Raw genomic sequence first — 18,332 nt, forward strand, 5'->3', positions numbered from 1 at the left:
TCGGATTTAAGTCTGGTGACTGCGATGGCCACTCCAAAATGTTCCAGCCTTTAATCTGCAACCATGCTCTAGTGGACTTGGAGGTATGCTTGGGATCATTGTCCTGTTGAAAGGTCCAACGTCTCCCAAGCCTCAGGTTTGTGACGGACGGCATCACATTGTCATCCAATATCTCCTGGTACTGAAGAGAATTCATGGTACCTTGCACACGCTGAAGCTTCCCTGTACCTGCAGAAGCAAAACAGCCCCAAAGCATGATTGACCCCCCGCCATGCTTCACAGTAGGCAAGGTGTTCTTTTCATCATAGGCCTTGTTCTTCCTCCTCCAAACATAGCGTTGATCCATGGGCCCAAACACTTCTAATTTTGTTTCATCAGTCCACAGAACACAATCCCAAAACTTCTGTGGTTTGTCCACATGACTTTTGGCATACTGCAGTCGACTCTTCTTATTCTTTGGAGACAGCAAGGGGGTGCGCCTGGGAGTTCTGGCATGGAGGCCTTCATTACTCAGTGTGCGCCATATTGTCTGAGCAGAAACTTCAGTACCCACATCTGACAAATCTTTTGTCAGTTCCTCAGCAGTCACACGGGGACTTTTTTCCACTCTACGCTTCAGGTAGCGCTCAGCAGTCGAAGTCAGCATCTTCTTTCTGCCACGACCAGGTAGCGTTTCAACAGTGCCCTTTGCCTTTAATTTGCGAATGATGCTTCCTATGGTGTCTCTTGGTATGTTTAACATCTTTGCAATCTTCTTATAGCCATTGCCCTTCCTGTGAAGAGTAATCACCTCTTCTCTTGTCTTCCTGGACCATTCTCTTGACTTCACCATGTTTGTAACCACACCAGTAAATGTCTAGAAGGAGCTGAGTATCACAGTCATTTTAAAGCTGCCTAATTGGTGCTTATTAGGCTTTATTGCTGCTCCCTGACATCCACAGGTGTTTTCAATACCTGATTGAAAACACTTCAATGAACCTCTGTTCTTCAGAGTGGTAGTCTTTAAGGGGTCAAATAATTGTGTAAATGAAGAATTCACAAAAGAAACATTGACTACTGTTTTACAAAACCAATTGATGTCATTTTAGTTGCATATGGTTCTTTAAGAAGTCCTTGTAGGATTTCATTCTGAATACAATTACAAATGTACACTAAATTCCCTAAAACCCTTTACAGCATTGGGGGGTAGAATAATTTTGAACACAACTGTAGCAGGGGTAACTTTACGCCGAAAAAAGCCTAACGTAAACCACATAAAAAAATGCGCCGGCCGGACGTACGTTTCTGAATCGGCGTAAATACCTAATTAGCATATTTATCGCATAACTATACGGAAGCGCCACCTAGCGGCCAGCGTAAATATGCAGCCTAAGATACGACGGTGTAAGACACTTACGCCGGTCGGATCTTAGGGAAATCTATGCGTAACTGATACTCTGAATCAGGCGCATAGTTACGACGGCCCGCACTCAGAGATACGCCGTCGTATCTCGTATGTGAATCCGGGCCTTTGGGTTTATGACAGGTTCTCTTTACTCCAAACACGAGCCATTAATTAAGCTGACAGCAGAGGCAGACGTTGAGCCGTATGGCGGAGCCTTTCCATCGGAGAAGAAGTCTCTTATCACCTCCCGGCCTGGTTCCTGCTGTTTACTCTCTGCGTTCCCCATGCCAGCCACCAACAGGATGCATGGGCTGCCCGGGGGCCGTGTCACTGTCACATAGTGCTCACCGCACATTGCTGGTTTGGGGGGCCCTTTGCTGAGTCTATTTCCTGCGGCCCCAGTGTGAGAGCCAGATAAGTCCCCTGAGAACCTTCTGACACATTGTGGGGCCGGAGGGCACTGAGCTCGGGTCCACAGGAACATGGCAGACGTGTGGCGTGGAGGACGGCGACCTCTCTCCATCGCCCTCACCTTGTGGGTGAGCACTGTGATGTCCCTGGTGACGGAAGAAGGTAGGTTGGCTGTTTGGGTGAGTGGGGGGGGGGGGCTGATTCATGAGGGTTTTATGACCACAAAGTATTGACACGTCCAGGGAGCTCCATCCATCCAAACCGCTCCGTCCATCATCCATCCAAGGAGCTCCATCCATCCAAGGAGCTCCATCCATCATCCATCCAAGGAGTTCCATCCATCATCCATCCAAGGAGCTCCATCCATCATCCATCCAAGGAGCTCCATCCACCCAAACCGCTCCATCCATCATCTATCCAAGGAGCTCCATCCATCCAAACCGCTCCATCCATCATCCATCCAAGGAGCTCCATCCATCCAAATCGCTCCATCCATCATCCATCCAAGGAGCTCCATCCATCATCTATCCAATTAGCTCCATACAACATTCATCCTAGGAGCTCCATTCGCCATCCATCCAAGGAGCTCCATCCATCATCCAACCATGGAGCTCAATCCATCATCCATCCAAATAGCTCATACAACATTCATCCTAGGAGCTCCATCCATCATCCATCCAAGGAGCTCCATTCATAATCCATCCAATGAGCTTCAAAAAACATCCATCCAAGAAGATCCATCCATCATCCATCTAAGGAGCTCCATCAATCATCCATCCAAGGAGCTCATTCATCAACCTTCAAAGGAGCTCCATACAACATCCATCCTAGGAGCTCCATTCATCATCAATACAAGGAGCTCCATCCATCATCCATCCAAGGAGCTCCATTCATCATCAATACAAGGAGCTCCATCCATCACCCATCCTAGGAGCTCGATACAACATCCATCCAAGGAGCTCCATCCATCACCCATCCTAGGAGCTTCATACAACATCCATCCTAGGAGCCCCATCCATCATTCAACCATGGAGCTCAATCCATCATCCGTCCTAGGAGCTCCATCCATCATCCATCCAAGGAGCTCCATCCATCATCCACCCAAGGAGCTTCATCCATAATTCATCCAATGAGCTCCATACAACATCAATACAAAGAGCTCCATTCATCATCAATACAATAAGCTCCATCCATCATCCATCCAAGGAGCTTCATACAACATCCATCCTAGGAGCTCCATCCATCATCCAACCATGGAGCTCAATCCATCATCCATTCTAGGAGCTCCATCCATCATCTATCAAAGGAGCTCCATCCATGATCCATCCAAGGAGCTTCATCCATCATCCAACCATGGAGCTCAATCCAACATCGATCCAAAGAGGTCCATCCATCATCCATCATAGGAGCTCCATCCATCATCCGTCCAAGGAGCTCCATCCATCATCCGTCCAAGGAGCTCCATCCATCATCCATCCAAGGAGCTCCATAAAACATCCATCCAAGGAGCTCCATCCATCATCCATCCAAGGAGCTCCATCCATCATCCAACCAAGGAGCTCCATCCAACATCCATCCAACGTCTTGTAAAAAAAAATATCCCAAAACGTATCTGTTGATGTCCCATCCGTGACCCAACCCCCTTCATCTATGGATCTTGGGAAAATAATTCCTGGCGTTCCAAGTCCAGTCCAACATTCAATCCTAACATACAATCAGGGCCGTCTTTAATGTGGATTGGACCCTGGGCAAAACATTTCTTGCCCCCCCCATGCAATTTTGCCCTCCACCTGCTCTGAGACATACAATAAATATCAGCTAGACTTAAAATCAGTTTACTGTATCAGATCAGGCAGTGATTGCGATTGGTTGCCAGAGGTTACAGCAAATTATTACCACTTAACTGACTGGTTGCTAGAGGTTACAGCACACATTGCGGCTCACTGATTAGTTGCTAGAGGTTACAGCACATGATTTCTTCTTGTTGATAGGTTGCTAGAGGTTACTGTAATGTAATACTGCTCACTGATTGGTTGCTATAGGTTACAGCACATCATCTCTTCACTGCAGAGGGGCATGATATACATATGAATGCCGCCTTTATTTACATATGAATGCTGCCGGCCTCAGCTATTTACATATGAATGCTACCTCTATTTACATGTAAACACAGGGGCCAGATTCTCAAAGGACTTACGACGGCGCAGCGCCATGTACGCCGTCGTAAGTCCTAATCTGACCCGTCGTATCTATGCGCCCGATTCTTAGAATCAGTTACGCATAGATATCCATTAGATCCGACAGGCGTAAGTCTCTTACGCCGTCGGATCTAAACTGCATTTTTTTTTTGACCGCTAGGTGGCGCTTCCGTCGAATTCTGCGATGAGTATGCAAATTAGCTAGATACACAAATTCCCGAACGTACGCGCGGCCGACGCAGTAAAGTTACGACGTTTACGTTAGGCTTTTCCCGGCGTAAAGTTGCCCCTGCTATATGAGGCGCAGCCAATGTTAAGTAAGGCCGTCGTTCCCTCGTCGAAATTTTAAAAAGTTACGTCGTTTGCGTAAGTCGTCCGTGAATGGGGGCTGGACGTCATTTACGTTCACGTCGAAACCAATGACGTCCTTGCGGCGTCATTTGGAGCAATGCACACTGGGATATTTTACGGACGGCGCATGCGCAGTTCGTTCGGCGCGGGGACGCGCTTGATTTAAATGATACACGCCTCCTACCCGCCGAATTTGAATTCCGCCGGGTGATTTACGCTACGCCGCCGCAACTTACGGAGCAAGTGCTTGCCCGTGTAAGTTGCGGAGGCGTAACGTAAATCAGATACGTTACGCCCGCACAATTTTGTGCGGCTGTACGTGAATCTGCCCCAGGGTCTGCAGGTGAGTCATCTGTACACAACAATGGGGCAGAGCTGGGCAGCATCAGTAGCAGCACTTCACACCGAGATATCAGGACACAGCGCAGGACTAAAACTTCAAGGGACAAGGGAATTTAAACTGCGACAGTTGGCAAATATGAGGCAGCTGCTTTGGGGCCCCCAACAATGTCAGGGCCCAGGGCAGCTGGTTTCACCTGATGATCTAGCCGGTAACGTACCTTCTGTATTAGAGCGCCCCCCGCGCTGGATGAAGGAGAAGCTTTGGACAGCGGCATTGTCAACCTGGGGGGGGAGGGGAGTGTTGGATGCATTAGCAGATTTAAATACACTAACAAATTGAACCCTGAACTCCAGCTCCCACTTTACAGATCATGTGACCCGGTGTTGCCTGTTTATCTTCCAGACCTGCTCCTCCTGTCCGGAGACCGGGGCGTCCCTCACTGCTTCTCCCATCACTTCACGAAGATCACGTGTTACTGGGGGGCCGAGGAGCTGGAGACGGGCCGGGATGTGACCTGTGGATTTTATTACTCCTATGAAGAGTGAGTCCAACTGATCTCCCACGTGAAGAACTTGCTTTGTGCTGATAGAGCATGCTGGGGCTTGTAGTTCCTTAACAGCTCTTCTCGCCCACTGACCCTCCCCCAGGTCTCCAGCCAGCTGCAGATCACTCAACCTCCCACAGTGCCTCCTATCTCACATGGTGCCCCTAACCTTCCATAGGGGTCCCCAGTTCCCCAGCCCCATGCCCACTGACAGCTCTCAGCCTCCACAGTGTCCCCCTCACCCACGTATAGCTCTCAGCCTCCACAGTGCCCCCCACACCCACTGACAGCTCTCAGCCTCCACAGTACCCCCCCCCCCCCCCACTGACAGCTCTCAGCCTCCACAGTGCCCCCCACACCCACTGACAGCTCTCAGCCTCCACAGTCCCCCCCCCCCCCACACACCCACCTGACAGCTCTCAGCCTCCACAGTGCCCTCCACACCCACTGACAGCTCTCAGCCTCCACAATGCCCCCCCCCACACCCACTGACAGCTCTCAGCCTCCACAGTGCCCCCCACACCCACTGACAGCTCTCAGCCTCCACAGTGCCCCCCTCACCCACTTACAGCTCTCAGCCTCCACAGTGCCCCCCTCACCCACTGACAGCTCTCAGCCTCCACAGTGCCCCCCACACCCACTGACAGCTCTCAGCCTCCACAGTGCCCCCCACACCCACTGACAGCTCTCAGCCTCCACAATGCCCCCCCCACACCCACTGACAGCTCTCAGCCTCCACAGTGCCCCCCACACCCACTGATAGCTCTCAGCCTCCACAGTGTCCCTTAAACCCACTGACAGCTCTCAGCCTCCACAGTGCCCCCCACACCCACTGACAGCTCTCAGCCTCCACAGTGCCCTCCACACCCACTGACAGCTCTCAGTCTCCACAGTTCCCCCAGACCAACTGACAGCTCTCAGCCTCCACAGTGTCCCTCACACCCACTGACAGCTCTCAGCCTCCAAAATGCCCTCCACACCCACTGACAGCTCTCAGCCTCCACAGTGCCCCCACACCCACTGACACCTCTCAGCCTCTACAGTGCTCCCCCACACCCACTGACAGCTCTCAGCCTCCACAGTGCCCCCCACACCAACTGACAACTCTCAGCCTCCACAGTGCCCCACACACCCACTGACAGCTCTCAGCCTCCACAGTGCCCCCCCACACCCACTGACAGCTCTCAGCCTCCACAGTGCCCCCCCACACCCACTGACACCTCTCAGCCTCCACAGTGCCCCCCACACCCAGTGACAGCTCTCAGCCTCCACAGTGTCCCCCCACACCCACTGACAGCTCTCAGCCTCCACAGTGCCCCCCACACCCACTGACAGCTCTCAGCCTCCACAGTGCCCCCATACCCACTGACATCTCTCAGCCTCCACAGTGCCCCCCACACCCACTGACAGCTCTCAGCCTCCACAGTGCCCCCCACCCACACCCACTGACAGCTCTCAGCCTCCACAGTGCTCCCCACACCCACTGACAGCTCTCAGCCTCCACAGTGCCCCCCACACCCACTGACAGCTCTCAGCCTCCACAGTACCCCCCCCCCACCCACTGACAGCTCTCAGCCTCCACAGTGCCCCCCACACCCACTGACAGCTCTCAGCCTCCACAGTGCTCCCCACACCCACTGACAGCTCTCAGCCTCCACAGTTCCCCCAGACCAACTGACAGCTCTCAGCCTCCACAGTGTCCCTCACACCCACTGACAGCTCTCAGCCTCCACAGTGCCCCCCACACCCACTGACAGCTCTCAGCCTCCACAGTTCCCCCAGACCAACTGACAGCTCTCAGCCTCCACAGTGTCCCTCACACCCACTGACAGCTCTCAGCCTCCACAGTGCCCCCCACACCCACTGACAGCTCTCAGCCTCCACAGTGCCCCCCTCACCCACTTACAGCTCTCAGCCTCCACAGTGCCCCCCACACCCACTGACAGCTCTCAGCCTCCATCGTGCCCCCCACACCCACTGACAGCTCTCAGCCTCCACAGTGCCCCCCACACCCACTGACAGCTCTCAGCCTCCACAGTGCCCCCACACCCACTCAGCCTCCACAGTGCCCCCACACCCACTGATAGCTCTCAGCCTCCACAGTGCCCCCCCCACACCCACTGACAGCTCTCAGCCTCCACAGTGCCCCCCACACCCACTGACAGCTCTCAGACTCCACAATGCCCCCCCCCCCCCACATCCACTGACAGCACTCAGCCTCCACAGTTCCCTCAGGCCAACTGACAGCTCTCAGCCTCCACAGTGCCCCCCACATCCACTGACAGCACTCAGCCTCCACAGTTCCCTCAGGCCATTTGACAGCTCTCAGCTTCCACAGTGCCCCCCACACCCACTGACAGCTCTCAGCCTCCACAGTGCCCCCCACACCCACTGACAGCTCTCAGCCTCCACAGTGCCCCCCCAACCCATCGATAGCTCTCAGCCTCCACAGTGCCCCCCACACCCACTGACAGCTCTCAGCCTCCACAGTGCCCCCACACTAACTGATAGCTCTCAGCCTCCACAGTGCCCCCCACACCCACTGACAGCTCTCAGCCTCCACAGTTCCCCCAGACCAACTGACGGCTCTCAGCTTCCACAGTGCCCCCCACACCCACTGATAGCTCTCAGCCTCCACAGTGTCCCTCACACCCACTGACAGCTCTCAGCCTCCACGGTGCCCCCTCCCCCCCCCCCCCACATCCACTGACAGCTCTCAGCCTCCACAGTTCCCCCAGACCAACTGACAGCTCTCAGCCTCCACAGTTCCCCCAGACCAACTGACGGCTCTCAGCTTCCACGGTGCCCCCCACACCCACTGATAGCTCTCAGCCTCCACAGTGTCCCTCACGCCCACTGACAGCTCTCAGCCTCCACAGTTCCCCCAGACCCACTGACAGCTCTCAGCCTCCACAGTTCCCCCAGACCAACTGACAGCTCTCAGCCTCCACAGTGCCCCCCACACCCACTGACAGCTCTCAGCCTCCACAGTTCCCCCAGACCAACTGACAGCTCTCAGCCTCTACAGTGCCCCCCACATCCACTGACAGCTCTCAGCCTCCACAGTGCCCCCCACACCCACTGACAGCTCTCAGCCTCCACAGTGCCCCCCACACCCACTGACAGCTCTCAGCCTCCACAGTGCTCCCCACACCCACTGACACCTCTCAGCCTCCACAGTGCCCTCCCCACCCACTGACAGCTCTCAGCCTCCACAGTGTCCCACACCCACTGACAGCTCTCAGGCTCCACGTTGCCCCCTCACACCCACTGACAGCTCTCAGCCTCCACAGTAAAATGTTGATAAGGGAGGAAAGGGGCAACCAAGGAAGGTAAAATATTAACAGATTTATCTATTTTATAATTCAAAGAAAAACAAAACGTTTTGGGGGCGGAGCTAAACTCTAATGCCGGAAAAACAGATCAGTTTTCCGATTTTTTCTTCGTTTCTTTAGAGTTTTTGTTCTCCGCAGAGAACCAGAGGAGGAATGTGACATCACCGTCCAAAACACGGGGCCCGCGCTGTACGTCTGTGAGCATGATGACGTCCGGCTCTTCAATTACCTCCATGTGTTCATCAAGGATAAGAGCACCAATCAGATCCTGCGCAACCGCACCATCCAGGTAGAGATGATCGGTAAGGAAACTGTCATGGATATGCAATAAAGTCTGGCAGCTTACCCGTCTCCATGTGTTCATTAGAGGCCTGACCCTCGTTCTGACTGTCCTTTATCACCTTCCTCCCTGTATGGCTCCACCCCAGGCCATCCCAGGAAGACGATATTAACCACTGCACTGCTAATCTGCTTTGCTGTTCAACAGTGGCCCAGATTTAAGAAGCAATTGCGCCTGCGTAACCATAGTTACACAGGCGCAATTGCTTACTTGCGCCGGCGTAACGAATGCTCCTGATTCAGGAACCTCCTTACGCCGACTGCAGCCTAAGATATGCGCGGCATAAGGCTCTTATGCCACGCATATCTTAGGCTGCATTCTTGCGATGGCCGCTAGGTGGCGTTCCCGTTGTGCTCAGCGTAGAGTATGCAAATTGCATACTAACGCCGATTCACAACGTTACGCGAGCCCTGCGTACGCAGTTTACGTCGTTTGCGTACGGCGGTTTTCGCGTAAGGCTGCCCCTTCTATTAGCAGGGGCAGCCAATGTTACGTATACCCGTCGTTCCCGCGTCGCGAAATTTGAACTTTACGTAGTTTGCGTAAGTGAATCGTGAATGGCGCTGGACGCCATTCACGTTCACTTTGAAGCAAATGACGTCCTTGCGACGTCATTTGCCGCAATGCACGTCGGGAAAGTTTCCCGACGGAGCATGCGCTCTACGATCGGCGCGGGAACGCGCCTAATTTAAATGATTCCCGCCCCCTACGGGATCATTTAAATTGCGCGCGCTTACGCCGGGCATTTTGCCGGAGTGCCCACGCAATTTACGGAGCTACTGCTCCGTGAATCGCGGGTAGCGCAGAAAATTTGCGGGGGCGCAGGGCAAAAATGTTGCCCTGCGCCTCCGTAAAAACTGTGCAAAGGTACCTGAATCTGCCCCAGTGTTGTTTGCTTTAGTTCCTGTCTGCAGTGTGCTACGATTACCTCTCTGTGTACCGTTTTTGGCTCGTCCCTGACTTCTCCTGTTTGCCTGTGCCCCCGACCTTTTGCCTGTCCCTCGGTTACCCTTGTCTGCCTGTTGCCCCGACCTCGGCTTACCCATCACTATCGCTTGTCCCGGTTGCTGCTTCCCCTTTCTCCCTGTGGAGCATGACCTTGGGGACCCCAGGGGCCGCGACCTGGATCCAGCTGCGGCGAAGGCCATCCTCACCACCAGAGGCTCTGGTGAACACAAAGCTGGGTCTTAGACTCCGCGCCCTGGGCGATCTTGGGCTCATGCTCCCTCCCTGATCGCAGCAGTCGGCCATAGGGTTCACTACCCTGTGGTGCATCCCTGACCCCAACGGGGTGCACTTGTCACCTGGCCACAGGTGACCTGACAGAAACTCAGTGATCGCTATCTCATGTATCTTCTCAGATGTACGATTGCTAGGGATTGTGAAGGCAGGGCAGGGACAAGGGGTGGGCAGGAGGGGTGGCTGGATGCCCTGGGCACCACAAAGAGATTGAGGGGGGGGTGATTTGTGCTGAGAGGAGAGGGAATTTGGGGGTGGCAGAAGGTTAGAATTGGTCTAGAAGGGGAAATTTTGGTACGTGTGATAAAAGTGGTGATTTGGGGGAATTTGTGTTGGGAAGGGGGATGGATGAAGAGTATTTGTGCTAGGAGGGGGGATTTAGGGGGGTTTGTGCTTGTAAAGGTAATATGGTCGGGGGGATTTGTGCTAAGATCAGAGGGCCAGATTCACAAAGGGGATACGACGGCGTTTCTCCTGATACGCCGTCGTATCTCTGTTTCTATCTATGCGGCTGATTCATAGAATCAGTTACGCATAGTTATCCCTAAGATCCGACAGGTGTAATTGTCTTACACTGTCGGATCTTAGGATGCAGTACCGCGGCCGCCGCTGGGGGGAGTTCGCGTCGTAAACCAGCGTCGGGTATGCAAATTAGGAGTAACGGCGATCCACGACAGATTTTCGCGTTCGCTACGTCGCCGCTAGTCTAGTTTCCCGTCGCAAATTTAGTCGTCGTTTTGGGTGCCCTAACTTTAGTCAGCAATCGTATTGCTGTCTAAAGTATGGCCGTCGTTCCCGCAACGAAATTTAAAAATCAACGTCGTTTGCGTAACACGTCCGGGAATACGGAAGTACGCTACGCGCGTCGCCGTTCACGGGGCGCAAAGCACGGCGGAAGTTAGGAAACGGAGCATGCGCAATAGGTCCGGCGCGGGAGCGCGCCTAATTTAAATGGCACACGCCCATTTGAATTGGCCCGCCTTGCGCCGGAGGCCGCCGGCGTAGTTTTCATCGCAAGTGCTTTGTGAATCAGGCTACGATACGTTACGCCGCCGCGATTCTACGTGAATCTGGCCCAGAATGTTTTCTTTGGGGGGGGGGGGTGTGCTAGTAGGGATGATTGGGGGTATTTTTGCTAGGAAGGGAAATCAGGGGGGATTTGTGCTAGGAGGGGGATACAGAGTGGGTGGGAGAGAATTTGTGCTAGAAAAGCTAACATGTTTTTTTTTTGGGGGGGGGGGATGAAGTGCTAGTGGGGATGAAGTGGTGATTTTGTGTTGGGAAGGGGGATGGATGAAGAGGATTTGTGCTAGGAGGGGGGATTTAGGGGGGTTTGTGCTTGAAAAGGTAGTATGGTCGGGAGGGTTTTGTGCTATGATCGGAATTTCTTTTGGGGGGGGGGGGATTTACGCTCAGAGGGGGGATTTGTGCTAGGAGGGGGGATTTGGGGGTTTGTGCTAGAAAAGGTAACATGGTGGAGGGCACTTGTGCTAAGATTGGATTTTTTTTGGGGGGGGGGGGAGGGGTTTGTGCTAGTAGGAATGATTGAGGGTATTTTTTCTAGGAAGGAAAATCAGGGGGGGATTTGTGCTAGGAGGGGGATACAGAGAGGGGGAGGGGAGAGGATTTACGCTCAGAGGGAATATTTGTGCTAGGAGGGGGGATTTGGGGGTTTGTGCTAGAAAAGGTAACATGGTGTGGGGGGGGGGGGGGGATTTGTGCTAAGATTGGACATTTTCTTTGGGGGGGGGGGGGATTTGTGCTAGTGGGGATGAAAGGGTGATTTGGGGGATTTTGTGTTGGGAAGGGGGATGGATGAAGAGGATTTGTGCTAGGAGGGGGGATTTAGGGGGGGTTTGTGCTCGAAAAGGTAGTATGGTCGGGGGAGATGTGTGCTAAGATCAGAGTCTTTCTTTGGGGGGAGGGGGGGTGCTAGTAGGAGGGATGATTGGGGGTATTTTTGCTAGGAAGGTAAATCGGGGGGGGGGGGGGGTAGGATTTGTGGTAGGAGGGGGATACAGAGTGGGGGGGGGGGATTTACGCTCAGATAATATATTTATGCTAGGATGGGGGATTTGTGCTAGGAGGGGGATACAGAGTGGGGGGGGAGAGGATTTACGCTCAGAGGGGGGATTTATGCTAGGAGGGGGATACAGAGTGGGGGGGGGAGGATTTATGCTCAGAGGTAGGATTTGTGCTAGGAGGGGGTATTTGGGTGTTTGTGCTAGAAAAGCTAACATGGTGGGGGGAATTTGTGCTAAGATTGGAATTTTTTTGGGGGGGGTGGGGGGGGGGATTTGTGCTAGTGGGGATGAAGTGGTGATTTGGGGGATTTTGTGTTGGGAAGGGGGGTGAATGAAGAGGATTTGTGCTAGGAGGGGGGATACAGAGTGGAGCTGGCGTTTGTGCTAAAATCAGAATTTTTTTTTGGGGGGGGGGGGTGTGCTAGTAGGAATGATTGGGGGTATTTTTGCTAGTAAGGGAAATCAGGGGGGGGGAGAGAGGATTTTCGCTCAGAGGGGAAATTTGTGTCAGGAGGGGGATTTGGGCATTTGTGCTAAGATTGGACATTTTATTCGGGGGGGGGGGGCATTTGTGCTAGTAGGGATGATTGGGGGTATTTTTGCTAGTAAGGGAAATCAGGGGGTATTTGTGCTAGGAGGAGGATACAGAGCGGGGGGGGGGGGTATTTACGCTCAGAGGGGATATTTGTGCTAGGAGGGGGGGATACAGAGCGGGGGGGGGGGTATTTACGCTCATAGGGGATATTTGTGCTAGGAGGGGGGTACAGAGCGGGGGGGGTATTTACGCTCAGAGGGGATATTTGTGCTAGGAGGGGGGGATGCAGAGCAGGGGGGGTATTTATGCTCAGAGGGGATATTTGTGCTAGGAGGGGGGGATACAGAGCGGGGGGGGGGGGTTTACGCTAAGAGGGGATATTTGTGCTAGGAGGGGGGATTTGGGGGTTTGTGCTAGAAAAGGTAACATGGTGGGGGGGTCATTTGTGCTAAGATTGGACTTTTTTGGGGGGGGGGATTGGTGCTAGTGGGGATTGGTGCTAGTGGGGATTTGGTGTTGGGAAGGGGGATGGATGAAGAGGATTTGTGCTAGGAGGGGGGATTTAGGGGGGAGGGGGGATTTCGGGGAGATCAGAGGCATTTTTCCTGATTTTTTCCCCGTGTATTTTTAGGAATATTCCCACATCCCGGCAATATCCGGTTTTCCTGGGATGAGCGCAGAGACCGGATCCGTGTGAATTGGGACCCTCTGGAGTTTGAATTCCCATTCGTTCTGCAGTACGAGGTTCGCTATTGGCCGGAGGGTTCCACAGATGAACAGAGAAAGGTGATTTCTTAGGTGGGGGGGGGGGACCAGGGAAGAGATGGTTTCTATCAGATGACGTTTTATATTGTATCTCTGAGCAGATTGTGCTGGGGGAGGAAGTGACGCTGTCTCAGCTCATGCCGGACCTGCGCTACCAGCTCCGCGTCCGAACGTCCTGGATGGGTGAGGGCGCCACCTGGGGGCCGTGGTCAGAGGTGATCACATTCGACAGTCCGGAATATTCAGGTATCATTTGTATCACTGGGGTAGATTCAGTAACATTTGCGCAGTTTTTACGTCTGCGCTACCCTCGATTCACGTAGCAGTAGCTCCCTAAATTGCGTGGGCGCTCCGGCAAAATGCCCGGCGTAAGCGCGCGCAATTTAAATAATCCCGTAGGGGGCGGGAATCATTTAAATTAGGCGCGTTCCCGCGCCGAGCGTAGGGCGCATGCTCCGTCGGGAAACTTTCCCGACGTGCATTGCGGCAAATGACGTCACAAGGACGTCATTTGCTTCAAAGTGAACGTGAATGGCTTCCAGCGCCATTCACGATTCACTTACGCAAACGACGTAAAATTTAAACCTCGCGAAGCGGGAACGACGGGTATCCTTAGCATTGGCTGCCCCTGCTTTTAGCATGTGCAGCCTTACGCAAAACCCGACGTACGCAAACAACGTAAACTGCGTACGCAGGGCTCGCGTAACGTTGTGAATCGGCGTTAGTACGCAATTTGCATACTATACGCTGACCACAACGGGAACGCCACCTAGCGGCCTGCGTAAGAACGCATATTTTAGGCTGCAGTCGGCGTAACGAGCTCTCTGAATCAGGAGAAGTCGTTACGCCGGGGCAAGTAAGCAATTGCGCTGCGTAACTATGGTTACGCAGGCGCAATTGCTCTTTGAATCTGTGCCACTGTTATTAAAGCCCCGCCTCCCACCGACGTGTCTTTCTTCGCTCTGTCAGATTTTAGGTTTCTCTCTGTGTCCCCGTTGGGAAGATTTTCCTTCACTTCCTGTGACACCAGTAAAAGAAATGGGAGGGGTGGCTGCTGTCACTGGGATAGGAAGGCACAGACACTAGTAAAGCATTGTCAGAGACAGATCTAGTTCTCCCGCTGCCCAGTCTGAGTGGCCCTCTGACAATTTTTGTGCCACCCTGGGGCCCCTAAACACACAAATCTGTGTTTCATTATTGCTCTGTTATAGCAGTGATTTCTAACAGTCTTGTGTAATGTCTCTCCAGTCTATGAAGGATATTACCTCTCCGACAACTTATCGTGTCTGCAGTCTTTGATCATCTCCTGTACTATGTTTGCAGTCTCTGACCATCTCTTATATCATGCCTGCAGTCTCTGACCATCTCTTATATCATGTCTGCAGTCTCTGACCATCTCCTGTAATATGTCTGCATCCTCTGACCATCTCTTATATCATGCCTGCAGTCTCTGACCATCTCTTATATCATGTCTGCAATCTCTGACCATCTCCTGTACTATGTCTGCAGTCTCTGACCATCTCTTGTATCATGCCTGCAGTCACTGACCATCTCTTATATCATGTCTGCAATCTCTGACCATCTCCTGTACTATGTCTGCAGTCTCTGACCATCTCTTGTATCATGTCTGCAGTCTCTGACCATCTCCTGTATCATGTCTGCAGTCTCTGACCATCTCCTGTATCATGTCTGCAGTCTTTGACCGTTTCCTGTATCATGTCTGCAGTCACTGACCATCTCCTATATCATGTCTGCAATCTCTGACCATCTCCTGTACTATGTCTGCAGTCTCTGACCATCTCTTATATCATGTCTGCAGTCTCTGACCATCTCTTATATCATGTCTGCAATCTCTGACCATCTCCTGTACTATGTCTGCAGTCTCTGACCATCTCTTATATCATGTCTGCAGTCTCTGACCATCTCTTATATCATGTCTGCAATCTCTGACCATCTCCTGTACTATGTCTGCAGTCTCTGACCATCTCTTGTATCATGCCTGCAGTCTCTGACCATCTCTTATATCATGTCTGCAATCTCTGACCATCTCCTGTACTATGTCTGCAGTCTCTGACCATCTCTTGTATCATGTCTGCAGTCTCTGACCATCTCCTGTATCATGTCTGCAGTCTTTGACCATCCCATGTAGCATGTCTTGAGTCTCTGACAATCTCCTGTATCATGTCTGCAGTCTCTGCCCATCTCCTGTATCATGTCTGCAGTCTCTGCCCATCTCCTGTATCATGTCTGCAGTCTCTGCCCATTACACGGGAGATCGTTAGTGTAAGAGGCTCCTCCTACACGGATTCTCACGGTCTCCTCTTTTCAGACATCGCCGGCGGGTGGAAATGCGTCACCTCGGACATGACTCAGGTGTGCTGTCAGTGGAAAGAGAAGAAGGAGGATCATCTGCTGTCATCCCAGCAAATCTTCTATAGATACAGGTAAGCAGCGCCGGGACAAGGTCACCCAGTGCCCGGGGCAAAGAAGCCAAACTGCACCCCCTTCCCATGGTGTGCGAGCATAGGGGGTCCTACACCCAGCAGTCACTCGCTGGTCAAAATCCCTGCCGCTGTCACTACTCCTGTCAGCCTTGTATCAGAAGACATCCCTACAGTAAACCATTGCGGCCAGGGAAGCCACCCCTCCTGCCCACCCCTTGTCCCGACTCTGCAGGTAGGTGGATGACTGCATTGACATTAACCACCTGACCAGGGGCCCGGATGGCAACCCAGGAATGCCTCACTGTGCCCATGTCTCACTGTGCCCATTCCTCACTGTGTCCATGCCTCACTGTGTCCATGTCTCACTGTGTCCATGTCTCACTGTGCCCGTGTCTCACTGTGCCCGTGTCTCACTGTGCCCCTCACTGTGTCCATGCCTCACTGTGCCCATGTCTCACTGTGCCCATGCCTCACTGTGCCCATGTCTCACTGTGCCCATGTCTCACTGTGCCCATTCCTCACTGTGTCCATGCCTCACTGTGTCCATGTCTCACTGTGTCCATGTCTCACTGTGCCCGTGTCTCACTGTGCCCGTGTCTCACTGTGCCCCTCACTGTGTCCATGCCTCACTGTGCCCATGTCTCACTGTGCCCATGCCTCACTGTGCCCATGTCTCACTGTGTCCATGTCTCACTGTGTCCATGCCTCACTGTGTCCATGCCTCACTGTGTCCATGCCTCACTGTGCCCATGCCTCACTGTGCCCATGCCTCACTGTGTCCATGCCTCATTGTGTCCATGCCTCACTGTGCCCATGCCTCACTGTGTCCATGTCTCACTGTGTCCATGGCTCACTGTGCCCCTCACTGTGTCCATGCCTCACTGTGCCCATGTCTCACTGTGCCCATGCCTCACTGTGCCCATGTCTCACTGTGTCCATGTCTCACTGTGTCCATGCCTCACTGTGTCCATGCCTCACTGTGTCCATGCCTCACTGTGTCCATGCCTCACTGTGCCCATGCCTCACTGTGCCCATGCCTCACTGTGTCCATGCCTCACTGTGCCCATGCCTCACTGTGCCCATGCCTCACCGTGCCCATGTCTCACTGTGCCCATGCCTCACTGTGTCCATGTCTCACTGTGTCCATGCCTCACTGTGTCCATGTCTCACTGTGCCCGTGTCTCACTGTGCCCCTCACTGTGCCCATGTCTCACTGTGCCCATGCCTCACTGTGCCCATGCCTCACTGTGCCCATGTCTCACTGTGTCCATGTCTCACTGTGTCCATGCCTCACTGTGTCCATGCCTCACTGTGTCCATGCCTCACTGTGCCCATGCCTCACTGTGCCCATGCCTCACTGTGTCCATGCCTCATTGTGTCCATGCCTCACTGTGCCCGTGTCTCACTGTGCCCCTCACTGTGTCCATGCCTCACTGTGCCCATGTCTCACTGTGCCCATGCCTCACTGTGCCCATGCCTCACTGTGCCCATGCCTCACTGTGTCCATGCCTCATTGTGTCCATGCCTCACTGTGCCCATGCCTCACTGTGCCCATGCCTCACTGTGTCCATGCCTCATTGTGTCCATGCCTCACTGTGCCCATGCCTCACTGTGCCCATGCCTCACCGTGCCCATGTCTCACTGTGTCCATGTCTCACTGTGTCCATGTCTCACTGTGTCCATGCCTCACTGTGCCCATGCCTCACTGTGTCCACGCCTCACTGGGTCAATGCCTCACTGTGCCCATGCCTCACTGTGCCCATGCCTTGCTGTGCCCATGCCTCACTGTGCCCATGTCTCACGTTGCCCATGTTTTACTGTGCCCATGTCTCACTGTGTCCATGCCTCACTGTGCCCATGTCTCACTGTGTCCATGTCTCACTGTGTCCATGCCTCACTGTGCCCATGTCTCACTGTGTCCATGCCTCACTGTGTCCATGCCTCACTGTGGCCATGTCTCACTGTGCCCATGCCTCACTGTGTCCATGCCTCACTGTGTCCATGTCTCACCGTGCCCATGCCTCACCGTGCCCATGCCTCACTGTGCCCATGCCTCACTGTGCCCATGTCTCACTGTGCCCATGCCTCACTGTGCCCATGTCTCACTGTGTCCATGCTTCACTGTGCCCATGCCTCACTGTGTCCACGCCTCACTGGGTCAATGCCTCACTGTGCCCATGCCTCACTGTGCCCATGCCTTGCTGTGCCCATGCCTCACTGTGCCCATGTCTCACGTTGCCCATGTTTTACTGTGCCCATGTCTCACTGTGTCCATGCCTCACTGTGCCCATGTCTCACTGTGTCCATGTCTCACTGTGTCCATGCCTCACTGTGCCCATGTCTCACTGTGTCCATGCCTCACTGTGTCCATGCCTCACTGTGGCCATGTCTCACTGTGCCCATGCCTCACTGTGTCCAT

General features: G+C 53.6%; 1 protein-coding gene across 1 annotated transcript in view; it reads left to right on the forward strand.

Annotated features, from left to right (window-relative positions):
• The first annotated feature begins 3,048 nt into the window (after nt 1-3,048).
• Nucleotides 3,049-18,332, forward strand: part of MPL (MPL proto-oncogene, thrombopoietin receptor) — a 39,475-nt gene continuing 24,191 nt past the window's right edge. Inside the window, exons 1-6 of the mRNA XM_040361081.1 lie at nt 3,049-3,179; nt 5,055-5,228; nt 8,687-8,868; nt 13,336-13,490; nt 13,571-13,715; nt 15,799-15,913. Of these exons, the coding sequence (XP_040217015.1) occupies nt 3,049-3,179; nt 5,055-5,228; nt 8,687-8,868; nt 13,336-13,490; nt 13,571-13,715; nt 15,799-15,913 (902 nt within the window). The remainder of the gene's footprint in view (nt 3,180-5,054; nt 5,229-8,686; nt 8,869-13,335; nt 13,491-13,570; nt 13,716-15,798; nt 15,914-18,332) is intronic.

Source organism: Rana temporaria, chromosome 7, assembly GCF_905171775.1.
Source record: "Rana temporaria chromosome 7, aRanTem1.1, whole genome shotgun sequence".
NCBI classification, from domain to species: Eukaryota; Metazoa; Chordata; class Amphibia; order Anura; family Ranidae; genus Rana; species Rana temporaria.